The sequence below is a fragment of the Pinus tabuliformis genome, chromosome 1_1 (genome assembly GCF_031772625.1).
Source record: "Pinus tabuliformis cultivar Carrire ecotype Pingquan chromosome 1_1, CPIR1, whole genome shotgun sequence".
In the NCBI taxonomy this organism is placed as follows: domain Eukaryota; kingdom Viridiplantae; phylum Streptophyta; class Pinopsida; order Pinales; family Pinaceae; genus Pinus; species Pinus tabuliformis.
Window position 1 is genome coordinate 578,105,109 of NC_142297.1, and position 19,050 is coordinate 578,124,158.

At 32.8% G+C, this 19,050-nt stretch overlaps 1 protein-coding gene across 1 annotated transcript; it reads right to left on the reverse strand.

Annotated features, from left to right (window-relative positions):
* Positions 1–5,239: 5,239 nt before the first annotated feature.
* LOC149214565 (metal transporter Nramp7.2-like) lies at positions 5,240–16,662 on the reverse strand. The gene is made up of 11 exons (XM_089389435.1): positions 16,492–16,662; positions 14,687–14,710; positions 14,481–14,559; positions 13,664–13,785; positions 13,356–13,537; positions 12,747–12,816; positions 12,182–12,355; positions 11,788–11,892; positions 11,514–11,645; positions 11,065–11,160; positions 5,240–5,338 (listed from the first exon to the last, which is right to left on the reverse strand). The coding sequence occupies exons 1-11, from the start codon at positions 16,660–16,662 to the stop codon at positions 5,240–5,242; spliced, it is 1,254 nt and encodes a 417-aa protein (XP_089245561.1).
* Positions 16,663–19,050: the final 2,388 nt, after the last annotated feature.

A 19,050-nucleotide genomic window follows, 5' to 3' on the forward strand; every position in this document is an offset into this window, starting at 1 on the left:
TGGTAGTAGTATTATTATGTGAGTTGAATATTATACATTTAATAAGATCAGTAAGAAGATTCTTAAACGTGGATATTTTTGACATGCAAATTGACTATGTTACAATATCATGACTTACTAATACCACATGCACAAAAATCATAAAGACATGACTATTTTTGAGATAAATTTAGAGCTTTGATTTGTGAAACTAAGAATATTTTGGAATATTTTGTGTAAGTTAAATCCTCACCATCCACCTAATAGTTATTGATAATTAAATTCAAATTCTAAAGTACTTGACCTAATAATTAAGTAGATGATAGGGGTTAACCTCCATGGAATATTCTTAGTAGTACTCATATATCAAAGTTTGAGATTTACCTCAAGAGTAATTATGTTCTCTCTACCCTTTTAATTAAATTTATTAATAAAAAAATGGCATATAGACAAACATCATATGAAATAAGTTATTGTTCTTTAAACATCTCGTATTGACAAACCCTAATATATTGACACAACTTATTAAACTTATTGGGTAACAATCTCTATGATAAAGTTGGGGTGAATCTTGTGACATATTATAAGATTGATTAAATCATCATTATTATTATTATTAGTATTAGTATTATGTGAGTGAAATATTATACATTTAATAAGATATGTAAGAGATTCACTAACACTTTACTATAGATATTTTTGACATGCAAATAAGCTATACTACAATATCATGGCTTAATAATACCACATGCCCAAAACCATAAAGACATAAACTAATTTTGAGATAAATTTGAAGCTTTGATTTGTGAAACTAAGAATATTTTAGAATAGTCTATGCAATTTAAATCCCTACCATCCATGTAATAGTTATTGATAATAAAATTAAAATTCTAAAGCACTTGACCTAATAAGTAGGTATTAATACTCAAATGAAAGGTTGAGATTTACCTCAAGAGTACTTATGCTTTTTCTACCCTTTCAATTAAATTTATTAATCCAAAAAATGGCATAAAACAAACATCATATGAAATAAGTTATTGTTCTTTCAACATCTGGTATTGATAAGCCCTAATATTGTAACAAACACAATTTATAGGTTGACAATCTCCCTGATTAAGTTGGGGTGAATCTTGCCACATGCTTTTTTAATGTATATATGTTTCACTTATATATTAATTTTCTATAATTAACTAGCATAGATCCATGTTAAGTAGGATCTAACATGAGTTGAGAAGGATCAAATTTATTCACATGCAAACTTCTTTAGAGTGCAAAATACAATGTGTTATTTTTCATTGTTTAAATTGTATTTGTGAATGCTAAATAAAATATATATAGGGCCAAATAAACATTTTAACCATATGAACTTAATTTTTTTAGCATTTTAACCACAAAACTTAATTTTTCTAGGACATATATATAATTGCTTTGAAATGATACTTAATTGAAATTAAAATAGTTTACCTAACATGTACATCAAGATATTTTATCACTCAATATTATTAACAATTTTTTTTGTTTCTAATTATTTTACAACATATTTTTTTTCTTTTATTATAGCCTACAATATTTTTCTGTTTAGAATATAATTTTTATTCTTTATTTTTATTTTGGCTCAAAAACCAATAGTATATATGTTTAATGCATATATTAATTCTTTCTATAATTAATATCCAATCCATCTTAAGCACATATCTAAGCACAAGTATTTTTATTTGTAATATTATTTTATAGAACAAAACACACACACACACACACACACCATGTTTTATTTTTCATTGTTTAGAGTGATTTTTTATATGCATTACTTAAATTTTAATATCCCATGGTACAGCTTGTAAATATTTATTTATCGTAGGTAAGAAAGAAACTATTTTGTTTTATGGATCATGTGAATAATTATTGAAAGGAAACATGTGTTTAATATATTAAATGCATACATGCTTTATGAAATTAGCCATAAAGTCACATTGGGAAGTAATACTGAGAAATTTCACATTCCAGGTAGTTGGAAATAGTTATGGGTGAGGTGGTTACGTGCCTAAACTCCACCTTCAAAATAAAAATTCTCATTGGTAAGAGGGAGCCAAGAGGGTAAGAGAGGAACTTGCAGAAACCTATAGGAGATAGATTATAAATTGGAAAAACTTCTAAAATGATATGAATTCTTGAGTTGGTCGGCCAATGGAATTCCAACTAAATACTCTGTGCTTAGTTTGTGAGAACCCTAGACTAAGTCTAGTTGGGATCATATAATATTTTGGATTGAATGTGTGCTCAGTTTGAGAACCCTAGACTAAGTCTTGGTGGCAGCAGATAATCTTTGGGATCGAATTTGTGCAGATCATTGTTTTGAACTAACTTGGATGTGAAGTTGGCTTGGGAGGAGAGGCAGTGATGTCACTGGTCTCGTTAGTTGGGAGTAGCATTCTTTCCCTTGTCACTTTGTGGCTACCTTGAATAAGTAAAGGACATAAAATAAATAAGTATTGAACAAGTTTACTTTACTTGTTGGTCAGTAATTTAGAAATCATGATCTCTTGTATTGAGTTGTGAAATGGTTTAGGAAATTATGTAGTTGTTCTATGATAAAATAATGTTTTCCAAAAATGAATCCTGGTATGCAATTTATAAGTAACAAATATGATTAGGTTTGTTGTACAATATTATGAAATTGTCATTACACTTGAATTGTTACTTATTTTTCCTAGGGTTCATATCTGAAATAGAGAGGAGAATTGATAATAATGGAAACCTATGAGAGAATTAGGTTATATATCAGGCCAAGTTGACAAAGTCAACAACCCATGTTCATTCACTATCTCCCTAAAGTGTCATTCCATAAGACCATTATTATTCTTGAAAAATATTAATTAAACATTTAAATAATTTTGATAACTTATGCAAGTGCACTACTACTTAAAGGGGGGTTTTGAGACAATATTTGAGACAATTTTTGGGTAAATTGTCTTAACTTGAGACAAAAAAAAACTTGTGTGTTGTCTTAAATATTGTCTTTAAGCAGATGTCTAAAAAATTATTGTCTTAAAGGTTATTGTCTTAAAAATTATTGTCTTAAAGATTATTGTCTTAAAAAATATTATCTTAAATATTATTGTCTTAAAAAATTCTCTATAAAGACAATATATAACACAAGCATTATTGTCTCTTAGGAGAAAATTTCATTTTTGTCTCGCTTGAGGCAATTTCATTTCTGTATCTCTAGAGATAACACTCGGATTAGAGACAATATGTATTTAATACTAGCTATTGTCTCTCTAGAGACAGTAATTTTTTTATTTGAAGATCACTTTTGTCTCTCTAGATACAATATAAAACAATTAATCCAGAAATATCTCACCATTGAAATAAATCGATATAAAAAACATTTAATTAAAAATAAACTACAAAATTGTTGATTAATTCATGTTAGTGCATAGTGGAATTGAACCACCAACCTCCTGCTTGTAAGGCAAGTCCTCTTCCATTGAGCTAGCACACTTTACAGAATTACGTGAAGAGTTATGACAATCCTGAAAACTACATTTATAGCCATTGATTTGAAAAAAAAAAAACTGACACATGATCTATAATCTTTATAACTATAATGATGCGGACCATATTTTTAACTTAGTAGAACTAGCAATTGCCCCAAAAGGTACAAAGAGAGGTCGACTATATCTCTAGCAAAAAAATTCAAAATATTCTATTAGTATACAACTAAATGTTCATGTATACAGGCTATCTTGCTACAGTGGCATATCCATGTGTTGGGATTTCATTCCATGTTAAGACTTATTTTTATTTATCTTCTTCTCCACACATGTATGTGTCTATTATTGTGTATATGCACCCATATAAAATTCTATAACAAAATGTCTTGATTTCCAAATGTAAAACAAACATAATTATGATTCGTGAATCCACAATCTGCGATTGAGTCATTTTCAAAGCAAAAGAAATGATATGGAGTAGATATATTCTCTTGCACCTTTGCAATCAGTTCTCCCTACTTAAAATTTAATAGACCTGGAATATGTTTTTCCTTTGAATTTTAAGCTAGATAGATTCATGGCTCCATCCTAGCTCCACAATTATTCGAGGCCCTCTATGGCTTGGGAGTTCCACACCAGCTATTGTTTATGACATTGAGGAGTACTGCTGATCGAGAACATGTGCTAAAAATGCCATATATGTTGGTACTAAATGAAAAGATATATCATGATAATGAAAAAACAACAACAAGTTTCTTATTAAACAAGTGGACGTTGATTATAAAAAGGAGAGGATGACATAATGGAAGACAAACTACTCTTCAGTAGCTAGTGCCAAGAAACCATGGTGCACACTCAACAAAATAGATAAGCATAACATGTGAAAAGTTGCAAACTATGAACTGTAAAGAAAAAGGTCAAATAACTTCTTACCATAATTGCTCCAGTAGGATCTATCCACCAGTACATAGTACTTGCAAGAATAGTAGCAATTAGACCAATTGTGTTGGTGATCACATCAAAGAAATGATATTGAGCATATGCCTTCACAATCTCATTAATAAAACATCGACAATACATTACGAGGAACAACTTCAAAAAAGTAAGTAAAACCATAATCCCAACCACCCAATGCCATTTGTCACCATCTAAAGATAAACCATCCTCCTGTGTAAATTTGGAAATAGAGTTGACAAAAGTTAATTCCTTGTATGCAAATTGGAAAAATAGTATGCCTCTCAAAATACAATACACAAAATTCTGACCATAAGGTACATGATAGAGCAATCAACTGTATGATATGAAACATGGAGAAACAAATCCATGGCTAATATGAGCTCAATATCATGGTAACTTTTAAGACAAGGAGTAGGATTATAACTGCGCAAAAAAACAACAAGAGTATGTAAAATGATTTATTAAAAACAAAACTGTAAGACTTAGCATACAAGTAGGTCCCAAGAAAGGTGCATGGGTTTTTGGTGTTTGGGTGTTGCAAGCCCATGCTTCCTTTTAATCTATATTCATAAGACTAGCATTTGTAAATAATGGGGTACTCTCAAGAGTTAATGTCAAGATAGGAGGGCTTCTGCTAATGGCCATACATGAAAACAAGTCAGAAACCTTTTAATCTATATTTGAAAAATAGAAAGCAATTCTGTGAGATATCAAAGAATATATAAAACCATAAATGTAGGCTTTGAAAACTTAGTTTTCCTGTGAGAGATTATATAAACTTCAAATGTAAAAAGAAAATATCCAAATAACTATTCTGATTTGACATTCATAATGAAAAATTCAAAGTATTTTACAGCACACCCGGGCTCACCAAACCTCTCTGGTAATGAAACAGCAATATGTTTGACCTACAAAATCAAGACCATATAAATTCTATTACTGTCTAAAATGGAGCCCCAAAAAATCCTTGTTAATTTTAAGGGAGGTTATTCTTTAATGCAATTCATACAAAGATAGCACCATACAGAATCAATGAAGCAAAAGGATGAAGCCTAACTAACAAGTGCATTATGATGTTATGGAAGGAGGACGTTGCATGAAAAATTCACTCAACTAAAAGCTCGGAACAAAGAAAGACATGAGCTAATTTGGTTATATAATATCTAAATAAAATTCCAACTAAATTGGACATGTTCACCACTTCCCATATAAGTTAGCTTCCATCTTCATGCAACATCAATTTCAGTAACAACATGCATGACCTCTAGTAAGTGTGCTTCAGTTTATGTAGGTTGGGTTATGATCTAGCATAAGCTTCATGTGAGTCTACCCCAACTAACCCAGGTTTGATTCTGAGTGTATGCATGGTTGGGCATCCCCAAAGTGACACATATCAATAATTTTTCACCCACTCAGGCCAAAATTTGCATAGTTCTTTCAAAAGAATAAAAGAGGAGGGGATGCTTCAGTATGTATTCAGGTTGGATGGGAGGGAGTGCCTCGGAAAGCAGTCTCTATAAAGAAAACAAAAATAAACAATACCAAAGCATGATATAAACATGGTACAAAATCTTAGGACAATCAATTGGCCATGTGGATGGTCTCGATTTTTAGACCATGTATATTGTGGTTGATATACACCCATGGCAATCTCAGTATCTCTTGAACCATCCATTAAACATTGGTTAATATTTGTAGCTTAGTGTTTTTCTACAAAGAGTAACTACCCTACTGTATATTGGTTGTAGTGAGCTTGTATTTTTTGTTTTGGTTGTGACACTTGTTTTATTTTTCATTATATGCTCTTGGCTTTTATACATCGCTAAAAGATATGCTGATGCTTTGGAGTAGTACACTACTTCAGCACATATCTTCAAAACAGTTTACAGATCATCCCGTAGAAACACTCAACTTTAAATTTGTGGAAGTTACTCCTCTTATCAATTTGGAAGAAAAACGCTCACCCTGCATGTTCCTATCTAAGATGAAGCGAATTTCCTCCCATCTATTCTAGAATGCACTTGCAGCTACTTCTGCCTTTATATTATTTACATTATGTAGGAAATGTAGAAAATATAAAGCCATTTCCATTGAAAGGATGAGGATAAATCTGGTTCAATATTGTACTCAGTGGAAGATTTACAAGTTGTTGAGAAAATAAAAATTGAAGAAGGAAATCCCTAAAAATTGGAGGAAAAACCTCCTAGATGCAAAGCTTGAGCTCAAATGAATATATTTTCAGAGAAATATTTAGCTATTTCGGATTTGTCAAAAAGGCTAAATGTTCAACGAGGAAAGTGGTCTCGCTGAAAATTAGTTTTTACCAACAAAAAATCTTCTCGCAGAAACAAAAAATAGAAATGAAACGAAAAACTAAAATCTCTTTTTCGAGAAAAAAGGAAAAAAACTACTACTGATTTTTAGGACCAAAACCCCAAAACCCCCAAATTGGTGAAGGTGTCTAATCTATAAGACTCTTTGTAAATGAATGTCTGCACCTTTTTTATCGTTGGTGCACTTGGCATATAAGTGTGAATTTTAATGGTTAAAACTACTTATGTCATGGAAAAGGGAAAGAACATTTTGGAACTGTAAGGCGAGATAAGTTATGGAAGGATATAAATGGATACCCTTACCTTAGGGGTATTCCTACTATAATTTTTAAATAAGAAAAATGAATGCATAAACAAAGGTTGCTATTGTCCCATGATATTTTTGAAATTGCAAGCCTATATGATTAGCCCAAGATTGTTTTCCAGGTAAAATCTTTGTACTGTGTATGGTTAAATGCCTATGTGTATCTATTTTTAGTATTGTGTTAGTAATTTTCTTCTTCATAGTCATGGAGGCCAAGCAGTGTTAAAGAAATTTTAGTGTTGCACAGAAATTGTCACAATATGAAACCAACTTAGAGACATGAAGAGGAAAACACACTAAATTTCAGATTTGCTAATACTTGCACTATTTTTACATGACTTCCCTAAAATTCCAAATAAATTCTCTACAGCTAATCAAATCATAATCCAATTGTAAATCACTTCTGTGATTCTATATCAATTTTTTTGTGACTTGGTTTAGTTAATACTCATTGTAATTTCAGATCAAATCAAGGATCCTAGTTGAGCCATATAAATGACTTTATTTTTGCATCATAAATCCAAATAAAAAAGAACCACTACATATAGAGCCATGAGTGGAAATACAATTAATCCAATAAATATAGAAACTACCTTAGGCACACTTCTATGGACCAACAATTTTCCAAATTTTGTAGTCAAGTAGTAGGTGTTGATGCCCATGATACACAATGTTATGAAACTAGCTCACAAAAAGTCAAAAAAGATAGATCAAAGCCTTATAAATAAGCCTCTTTGAGGGGGAAACCTCCTTTATATTACACAAATGAACAATTCTTAGATGATACAAATGAAAAGACTTTCTTTCTTTTTTATAGGAGTCTAAGGGGTCATAATATAATCATAGCCGACACAACAATAATAATGTAAGCGCACAATAATAACAATGGTGAGCTTCTATGGGGCACAATAATAACAATATTGGGACTACATGGGCACAACAATATAATACGGGGGTTGTACTAATAACAATAAGGGGTTACACTAGTAGTATAGGGACCTAACATGCATTTCTCCTTCAAAAATTGTTGTCCTCAATGCTTGAGTAGTTCTTGATGCTCCTGTGTAAAATTCTTGTCTTCCCATGTGGAATCTTCAGCAAGTAAATTCTTCCACTTGATGAGATACTCTGAAATTGATCGATTTTGTAGCTGTCGGGTTATTGTTTCTTTGACTTCTCCATGCCCCAATATGATTTTTCCTTCCTCGTCAAGTTTTGTAAATATTGTTTGAACTGAGATCTTCTGCAAATTTTGAATGAGTGGCCACACTTCTTCGTCCTTCTTCCATTCATACCTTATTTTATTTATCCAATCTGATTGGATAATAGAAATGGCGCACAACAATGCTTCCATATCCTCATCCTTTCTTGAGAGTGCATCTGCCACAACATTTTGCTTCCCTTTTTTGTAGATGATTTCAAAGTAATAACCCAACATCTTTGTGACCCATTTTTGTTGCTCTTCAAAGGATAATCTTTGTCCTAAAAAGTATTTAATACTATCATGATCCGTTTTTACCTTGAAGTGTCTTCCCATTAGGTAAGGTCGCTATTTCTCAAGTGTGTGTAGTATTGCCAACATTTCCTTCTCATAAATATCTTTCTTGAGGTAGATTTGTTTGTATGTATGTAACCTTAAAAATACCCAATCACCTACATCAAAACTTCCTTCATTGTGATGTTGATCTCCCTATTGTTTCATTCTATTTTGCACCAAAGTGGCATTATCCTTTAAAAGTTGGAGAATTTGTTGTTGATGCTCGATGTGATCTTTCACTGCTTGAATCTTTTTCTTCTTGATATGTCCTATCTTGAGAGTTTGAGGAGTGATAATTCTTCCAGTGCATTACAATATATGGTAGGATTCATTTCTTGATGCTCTATGTGATCTTTCACTTCTTGAACATTTATCTTCTTGATATGTCCTTCTATATTGATAGTTTGAGGAGTGGTAATTTTGGCCATTGCAGTAAAAGATATGGTCGGATTCATTTCTTCTTTCTTGATGTGGTCTTTCACTTCTTGAACCTTTTTCTTCTTAATATGTCCTTCTACCTTAAGAGTTTGAGTAGTAATTCTTTCTAATGCTTTACAATATATGTTCGGATTCATTTCTTCTTTCTCTGGGGTTGGTTCATGGTGTATATACTCTTCTTTTGACGTTTCTTGATCCTTTTCCTCCTCCTCTCCACAATCAATGTAAAATAATTTCTTCTCAACACACTTATGACCTTTAATGTATTTTTTTATCACAATTGTAACAAAGCCCTTTTTCTCTTTTTTCTTCCAATTGTTGTGGTGTAACCCTTGCAGGTTGTGGAAGGCTAGGAGAAACAACACTTCTATCTTTATAGTTGTGAGGGGTAGACTTCCTTATTGCCATAATTTTTGTTTCCACTTTGTAAAAAATCCCTTTTGCTCTTTTTTCTTCTAATTGTTTTGGTGTTGCTCTAAAGAAGGTGTTTCTCGTTGTATGCTCATAATGTGCTATAATTTCCTTCGTGAAAATTGACCACGTAACAAGTGATTTATGAGAAAAAAGCCCTTTATACAATAAAAATTGATCTTGTTCTAAATATGAATATGCAATACATACCTTTTGTTACAGTGGTACACCATGTAGATCAAAATATTTCTCCATCTATAGTATCCAATTTACTACATTCTTGCCATCAAACTGCCTCATCTCGATTTTTCTTGATTTTAGGAGATCGATCTTGAAACGACTGTGATTCTGTAATTTTAGATATCCAAGTTCTGAAATTTCTTCCTGCAGTATCTCTATGGGTTCTCTTTCTAACCCCATAGGTTTGATCAAAATTTGTTTATCCAAGGAAGAGTTATGCCAAATCTCCTAAGATGACCTGATTATATAATGTTTTAGTTGATCAAACTTGTACGACATGTCACGTGTCACTGTTTTGACCTTTGGAAGTAAAAATATACACAAAAAACTATATTCTATCCTCTTTTTGTAACTTCTTATGAAATTTCAATTTGTTGTTCAGAGAGAAAGTTATGACGATCTTCCTAAGGTGACATATTTGGCATGTAATTCGAGGGTTTGCAAAAACCTTAAATTCCTCAGATTATATCTCCTAAACTGTAGTAAAACAGGATCTAAAATTAGGAGCCAAGGTTCAAAACGATTTCTTCTCAAATGGGTTTTCGTTTTCGCTTCTGAAACTTCGTAGCAAAAGCGTTATAGTGAAAATTCCATGATGAACTGTTTTAGAAAAAATTCTGGAGCTTACAGAAACCCTAACTTCCTCATATCATATCTCCACAAATATATCAAGACAAGATATGAAATTCGGACCCGAGGTTTAGCAAGATTTCCTCTCAAATATGTTTTTCTTTCACTTCTGAAATGTCACAGAAAAAAGTTATGGTGAAAATTCCAAGGTGACCCGTTTGGAGGAGTGAAACCCTAGGATCCAAAGCTCTGATACCAAATGTTATGAAACCAGCTCACAAAAAGATAGAAAAGATAGATCAACACCTTATAAATAAGCCTCTTCGACGGGGAAACCTCCTTTACATTACACAAAAGAAAAATTCTTAGATGATACAAATGAAAACACTTCCTTTCTATATATAGGAGTCTATGGGGTCATAATATAATCAGGGCCGACATAACAATAATAATGCAAGGGCACAATAATAACAATAGTGGGCTTCTATGGGGCACAATAATAACAATATGGGGACTACATGGGCACAACAATATAATAAGGGGGTTGTGCTAATAACAATAAAGGGTTACACTAGTAGTATAGGGACCTACAACACAATCCTAATAACTAGGAATGAACCATAATCTACGACATGGTAAAGAATATTTTACATTTAGTAAAATTCAATTCAAAGAATCTCCATATAACTCAATAAAAAATTTTCAATTTAGGTAACAATAATACGATCAATTGTCATTATCCTACATTTCTAGCACAAAGAAAAAAAGGTTTTCTTCTCCAATCTGGTAGTAGCAACTTACTCCGCTTGAATTCTTGTGAGGAACCATCTTTATCTCACTACTCATAAACTTGAACATTGGAATTAATTTAAATGAAAATTGAAATGATAAAATGATCTGCATGGAAGGAATATGCATAGCATTAGCCTTTAAATATAAAACATCTGAAATATTTAAATGAGAAATATTTTCTAATTATGGTAAGTTTGAAGTTTTTTGGAGTGAATGAAATGTGTTTTCTACTGTATATATATAAATATAGCACTATAATTTTAACTCTTTAAGAAATATTTAAAATAACATTATCTAACTACTAAATATTTTTGACATTTACATTTTCTAACTACTAAAATCCAAATCCATGAAAATTTTTGACTGGAATCCAGGGAAATAAATTTAAGCCCAATGATGATTTTCTGTGATTTGAAATGTGTTATCGAGATGCCAATTTCGATGATCAAAGAGCACACCGACGAAATAATAATAAGTTGCGCAGCACCAGAAGAACCATAGAGAATAGAAACTGACAAGCTTGGGATGATGGCAATGGCCCGAGAGATAAGATTGCAGAGCCATGGCTTCATTTTCATATTGAGAAAACCCTGCAACAAAAAACAACGCACCACACTCAAATGCCAGTAAAAGTAGTATCATGCGAATATTATGCAAATCTGGTTATCAAAATTCAAAATTCATCTATTTTCAAGAGGGCAAAAAAAACGAGTTACTAGTGCATTAATGCACTTGCATGATATATTGCCCATCATATGTACCTTTGATCGATGCACTCTGGCTAGATGCTAGTAGTGCGATGGCATAAATCTTTGAGCTCCAGTTACCTAGAACATGCTAAAGAACGACAAAAGAGGGTTTTCGGTTTACGATTTTCGGAACACTACCATTAACAATATCAGGAAATTCCTAATTCCAAAGATTTGAATGAGATCTATATTTACTAACAAATTTTGTGGATCCATTTCAAGTGCCTGAGAAAATAATTAAAATCATGATGAATGGATAAGTCAGTTTGCTTGTAAAGTTGTCTAAGTGATTAAAATGCTGGAAGAATAGGGAGGTGAATCAAAACCATAGTGACAAAGTGGAGGAAATCTTTGTTGGGATGGAAGGATCCACTTACTTTTAATAGAAAAGATGAGGTATTCAGGTCCAAGTTCTGATAGTTATCTGAGTCCTCTGTAGATAAGTTTGGTGAAGAATAGACTGCCCCGCTCAGACAGGTAACAACGACATTGATTAAGAATGCCATAAATATATCAAATCCAGTTTCAATGAGAAAATACCTACACACTGACTCGAACATAGAAAACATTTTAAGATCATTTCATAGTCTTCTGATCTGATTAATGAGTCATTGATAGGTCTATGGTTGCCCGACATTGTTAGGAAGTAGTTTATTCATGTAGTGAATGATTCTCTGCAGGAGTTTTAGATGGAGTTATGACAGTTTGGGTTGAAGAATCATGTTTTTCAGTGTACTTTTACAAATTTTGTTCTTGTAGATGGGACTATTAGACCTTATTCTGAGTGGAATAATTACATTTCATAATTTCCATAATGAAAACTTGTAATTTCAACAACCCATCGAAAATCGATCTAATTTGTAAATAAATCACAGTGAAAAGTACACGAATAATCTATTCCAGTTATTTTAAGAATTCTCTAAACTATGGAAGAGTACTTACATTAACTCCAGAAACAGTTGGTGGTACTTTTCGGGAGAGAACCAAGGCAGAGTGAAGAAATAAATTGTATCTGGATATGGTGGATGATAGGATTAGTTACATTTTATGAAGGTAATTAATAAACACTTAATACCATAGTACTAAATTTTGTACATGATAAGATACACATCATTTGAGGGATTTATTACCTAGTAGTTTTTCTGTGCGATTTTTTGGAAAGTTTTCTAGTTTATTTTTCTATCTAGTTTGTTTTGGCTGGCATTCATTGAAATCAAAAGTTTGACAAGTGAACTCTTCAAAATCAAAGTGATTCAGAGGTTTTTGAGGGTGTTGAATCCATATATGTAATAAAAAAAACTAGTTTAAACAACACAAATCAAAATTTACCCACAAATGTTTTCGCAAAATTTTGACCAAAAAATTGCTAGAAACTCCAAAAAAACTACACTTAAAACTACTCCATTTATTACTGTGCAACTAAATTTCCAACACGTCATATGCATCATAGGGGAAAATTTTTGGCTATAATTTCTAATCATTACTACTTTGCACTGATGAAACATATTCATTGAATTGATTTAACGAAACAGATAAGAGATAAGGTCTTACGGTGTAAGAAAATCTCCAATAAGAGAAATGGAAATACCAGTTGCTCCAATTCCTCTTAAATTACGAACAAACATTCCTTTTAACACCTCATTGGCTTTAGGCTTTGCATATGCCAGTTCTCCTACGAAATAGACAAACATTGTAAGTACAAGAAAAGCAATGATCACCTCCAAATTTCTCATCTACAATGTCCCAAGTTATAACACAGGATAAAAGGCTTTTAAGTAACCAGGTTACATAAGAAAAATGAATTGTCATTTTGTATTGAAATAGATGCATAGAGTATAGTCGAAAGGATCAGATGGAGCACCCTGAATCTGCACTCCAATGAGAGTGAGTGTTATGAATCCAGTTAGAAGAACACCAGCCCATGTAGGTATATGGAACAAAATTTTAAGAGAAAATGTAGTTCCCAGCATTGGGATAAAAACTCAAAGGAATGAGAGAATTACAAAAAATGAATGAAGTGAATCAAGTAAATTGGGGTAAAATTGTTAACCCTTATTTAGTTAGGGTTCTTGTGGACAGTTATTTATCGTTTAAACTTAGGAAATTGAATCAATGGTTTACCTATTGTATATAGTCCATATTTATATGTACTATGTACATTATTTTTCATACCATTCTTAATAATATTGTTGAATTCGTTTTCCAACAAAAATCAATATTCTCTACATTAGTTGCAGTTGAATTCATTTTCCAACAAAAATAAATATTCTCTACATTAGTTGTAGTTGAATTCATTTTCCAACAAAAATCAATATTCTTTGAATTAGTTGTAGTTGAATTCATTTTCCAACAAAAAATAATATTCTCATTAAAATATTGCATTAGTTTCAGTTTCATTTCAATGCACTGAGTAAAATAAAATAAGGTTATTGCATCAGAAATAAATAAAAAAACAGTTTACTTTGAAAAATCTTTATTCAAAATGGTAACCTTCAAGAATATCTAGAACAATGACACCCACTTTTGATAGGAACCATAAGATAAAATCTAGATTTCTTGGATGTTCTTCCCTGTAGTGTTGTGTGAGATGCTTACATGATGGACTAGTAGGTTCAAGGGTGAGCATAATATCAGTTCATATAATTGTTTGGCAGAGAAAATAGATGAGGGACAGACCTGTTGCAACTCCTAAATTCGATGCAAGATACTGAATAATCAAGCCACTTATAGACATCACAAGAATGACCCAGTGTAACTACAAAAACACAAAAAAATTGAGCAAACAATACTATATTAGGATCAATTCTAAATTCTTCTAATCAAAAAAATAATTAATCATAATCAATCATCTCATTCAAGAGCTTATTATCTTTAATAAATACCTCATATTTGAACCTAGCCCCTCCCTGCAAATCAGACGCCACTCAGACACAACCGTAATTCTTGATATCAACATCGATACCCAAATATATACGAAATAAAATTGTTAAATATTAGTAACTACATACACATTCCAAGATCCATGAAGGCTATGGACACAAGAATTGTAGGTCCAATATAACCTTAAAATTTTCTCCATCCTCACTTATGCTTTGATGATATTTCACAAATAAAAACAATTAAAAGGTAAGGAAATCACTTATGTTTAAACTTTAGAGCATCTTGCTTAAACTGTAGAAGGAATGATACATATAGTAAGTTGTAAAATCTACCTCTCCCTCCATTATAACCAAATTATACCTCTTAATTTAACCATAGATATTCTTAACCTCTTAACAATTCTAAGGGAAGAATAAATATGCACACTAAGAGATGTGGAAACCTAAGGTTTAGGGGAATGCATAGAATTTCAAATCATATATTCAAATATAAAATACCTACCCCATATGGCTACCAGAAACTTGTAAAATTGAAATCCCACTAAAAAGGAACATGACTCTTCATTAAACAATGACCCAAAAGGAGATTGGGTACCACTTGAATATATGCATTGTGGGTCTTATGCACCTCTAGGAAGACATTTAAATCGCCATGCTCATAACAAGATCCAAGTTATTAGAATTGTCTATCTATCAGTGTTTCATAGTAACAACCCTATCACAATTCGAAGAGAACAATAAACGTGAAAACTGAGAGATCTATAACCCTAAAGTATTGAGATGCACAATTTTAAATCATACATTTGAATATAAAATGCTTTCCATATATTGCCATAACAAACTCACATAATTGGAAATCGGATAAAAGAGGAACACAGATCTTGGTTATGGGCTTACCTGAAGGGAAATTGGGTACCATTTGAACATAAAATGATTTCATCAAAGTTAAAATCCAACAACTAAGCAACACATACCTTCTTTATGCGATGACCCTAACGAAATTCACAACCATTTGAACATAAAATTCTTTCCCTAATGGCTATAAAACATTCATAGAAGTTAAAATCTAACAAAAAATGAAATTGCATCATCTTTATGGGAAGGGCCAAAAGAAAATTGGGTATTATTTAAATATATGACTCTTGCAGTGTATGGCTATAAACAAACTCATTAAAATTTAAATCCACCTAAATACTATTAAATCCTAATTAACAAGATTAAATCCTACCCACTTGCCCCCAATTTGGAGAGGGTGTTGAACATACCAGTGTAGAATAAGCAGACTAGGGATGCCAGAAGCACTTGAGGTGAAGTTATGTTGCATAGTGCTCAGGGGTGGCTCAAAGCAGAGATTCCTCCTGCCTTATACCTCTCGGATTCTTAATCAGAGAACTCAAGGGTGGCTCAATGTGGAGCATTTTCATTGCAGAGTTCTCTTGTCATAGTGCCTCTCGGCTACTGTATCACAATGCTCACGAGTGGGTCGATGTGGATCATTTTCATCATAGAGTGCTCAAGAGTGGCTTCATGTAGAGCTTCCTCTTGCTGCGACACCTTTTGGTTGTTGCATTAGAGTGATCAAGGGTAGCTCAATGTGGAGCATTGTCTAATACGAGATATAGAATAGGAACCTGACAATTCCTAGGACCCTAGACCACACAGAATGGAAGACTCAAACTTGCATGGTGGGCAAAAGACAAACAGAGGGGGAATAGGACAAAATGATAAAATTTTAAGAAAAAGGGGCTTTGAAAAGCGCCAAAGACAAGCAAAGGGAGTACAAAATAAACAAAGTTTGACAAAATTACCTTGTCATCAGTTTCGGCAGAAGCATATTGATCATCGTCTACGCTAGACACATTCACTGGCTGATTGTCTTCATCGTATTTGTCGTCACCTATCGTTATCCAAGTTACGACTTTGATCTCTTCTTGATCATCCTCTTTTCGTATGGTCTTGATTCTTCGTTCTGTGGTCATTCTTCCTTGGAGGAAGCCAGGTTGTATGATGAACTCCTACCACGCTTGCCCATTGTTGTGCTCAACTTAGCTATGGAGGATAGATATCAAGATCTGTATGGAAAGACAGAGAGAAAATTGGAAACCCTTGAACCAGCAGGGGTTTTAAAATTTGATGAACAAATAAAACTATCATTTGGTATCTTTTGTTGTCATTCGAGTGAGTTGATGAGGAGTAAATTTGAGTAAAAGGGTGAATGTTGTCGCCACCCTTTTTATTGAACCAGAGATATGAAAAGATAGATCGAATACAAAATACTCAATATCATGTTTCATAAAACAACCAAAGCCCAATCATCTCATGCTATATTGAGGATGAAGAATAGCTCAAGACATCCAAAGGGCATGGTACGCATTTAAGCAAGAAATTAATAGGACAGCCAAATAAAACCCTTGACATCAGTCGCACAAACCCAACAAACTTTTTTTCCCACAAACCTTCTCAAAAATGGATTCTGAAACTGTAAAACATGAAATTAATGGATTATACAAACATATAAGGGAGTTACGAGATAAACCAATCATGTATTTCTCAAATATACTAGCAAATAAGGAGCATCCCAGGGTGCATATTCATACAACATGGTAAAAGGGAAAAATTGATTTGCACTAACAATCAGTAATATAATTGTAATACACAGAAAGAAACAGAAGTTTTCGATAATCGCATATGTACACACCTGCGTTTCTAGCTCTCCCACAAAACTCAAAAGGGGATGTTACACCGAATTCAAAAAATTAATTGATCGACTTGGGGAATTGTTGAGATGTTCGGAGTTCGAATCTGCTACATGAAAGTCGCGATAGAACTCACACCTCTTTCTTCAATATCAGAATGATGTGCACTCTGGATTCCTTGTTTTTCCTATGTGATATCCTACTCAAATATCCCAGTTTTAACTTGGGTTAAAGGAAGCTCTATGCAGCGACCATGTTTTTACCAACATGGTCACATTTGATTTCCTTTAATTTTTCTATCCTTCTCACTATGGACTGGGAATTTTTCCTTCCTATTGCAATTTTTTTTTTTCCATTTTCTCACGGAATTTGAGAGAGTGGGAATGGTTCCTGCCTAGGTTTGCAAGTTCCCGCCTTTTGTTGCTAGGACTTCCTTGCACTTGGGTTGGGGTGAGTAGAGCCTCTTGAGTCCTTGTTGGTCCACTTTGGTAGGGAAAGGGTTCTCATGTATGTGCATGTAATGATTTTAATGGAGGGTGTTATAAGATCAATTTAAGAGAATATCTACAAAATGGAGAGGGTCATGACATCAATACAAGGATCTCCATGGGGTTGAGGGGTAGGGTATGGGTAGTCAAAGTAGTAGTAGATTGTAATTAAGAGTACCACATATTACTTTAGAAAATATTGATTACAAATATGTATATTTTATGGTGCAAATGTAACAATGTTTTGAAATTCTTTTGTAAGGCATGAAAATGGTTAAGTTTGGCATGATTTTTAGAGATATGCATGTGTACGTAATGGTGGAGTAAATGAATTATGGTGGGGGGATGAGGTTGAACCCCAACAAACACAAGAAAGGAGATAAATTTAGGAAGGTTGGTGGTGTGGGTCAATGAGCATTGGGCTATTTAACTTGCTTTGACATACATTTGTCTTTTGGATTGAAATGTTTTTGATGAACACAAGCAAGTGGCGATTATTTGATTTGAGACATTGCAATGTGGTAGAAGTGTCTCAAAAGTTATGAAAGCACCCCTTTGGCTCAAAAATCACAACTAAATGGAATTTATTCTATTAAAGTCACTTGAGACTTAGACATAGCCCCATCTTCAATAAGAAACCCCCTTAAGAAGGAAATTCAGTCCATGAAGGGTGAACATGTCACGTGGCATAATTGAACACATGTGGGGGAATAATAGCACACTATACTCATGTCCACTATCTCTATCGCCCACCTCCTCCTCCAGGGATGGGGTCAGATAATCTTGCCTCTATCACTTCTGATGAATAATTATGATAACTGGTATCCTATTAATTCTTTTTATTTTTTGGCATGTAAGGCCTATAAGGCTATGGGCCTCCCATTTGGGTATTTTTTTTTGTTAGTACCATTGTAATAGCATTGGTTAGTAAACCTAGTTTGGGTGAGGCCACATGCATTTTGACAACCTTGTACATACTTTTTTATTAATGAAAAATCTTCGACTTACAAAAAAAATAACACACTATACTCACACACAATGCAATAAGCAAACCCCCATCGATGTTATGCACTACTTTAAATCAGTTTATTAGACTTGGATGGCTCTAACAATCATAGTTTAATGTATATTATGTTAACTAATTTAACCAACAAAACATGCCTTTGACAATGGTAACTAGAAT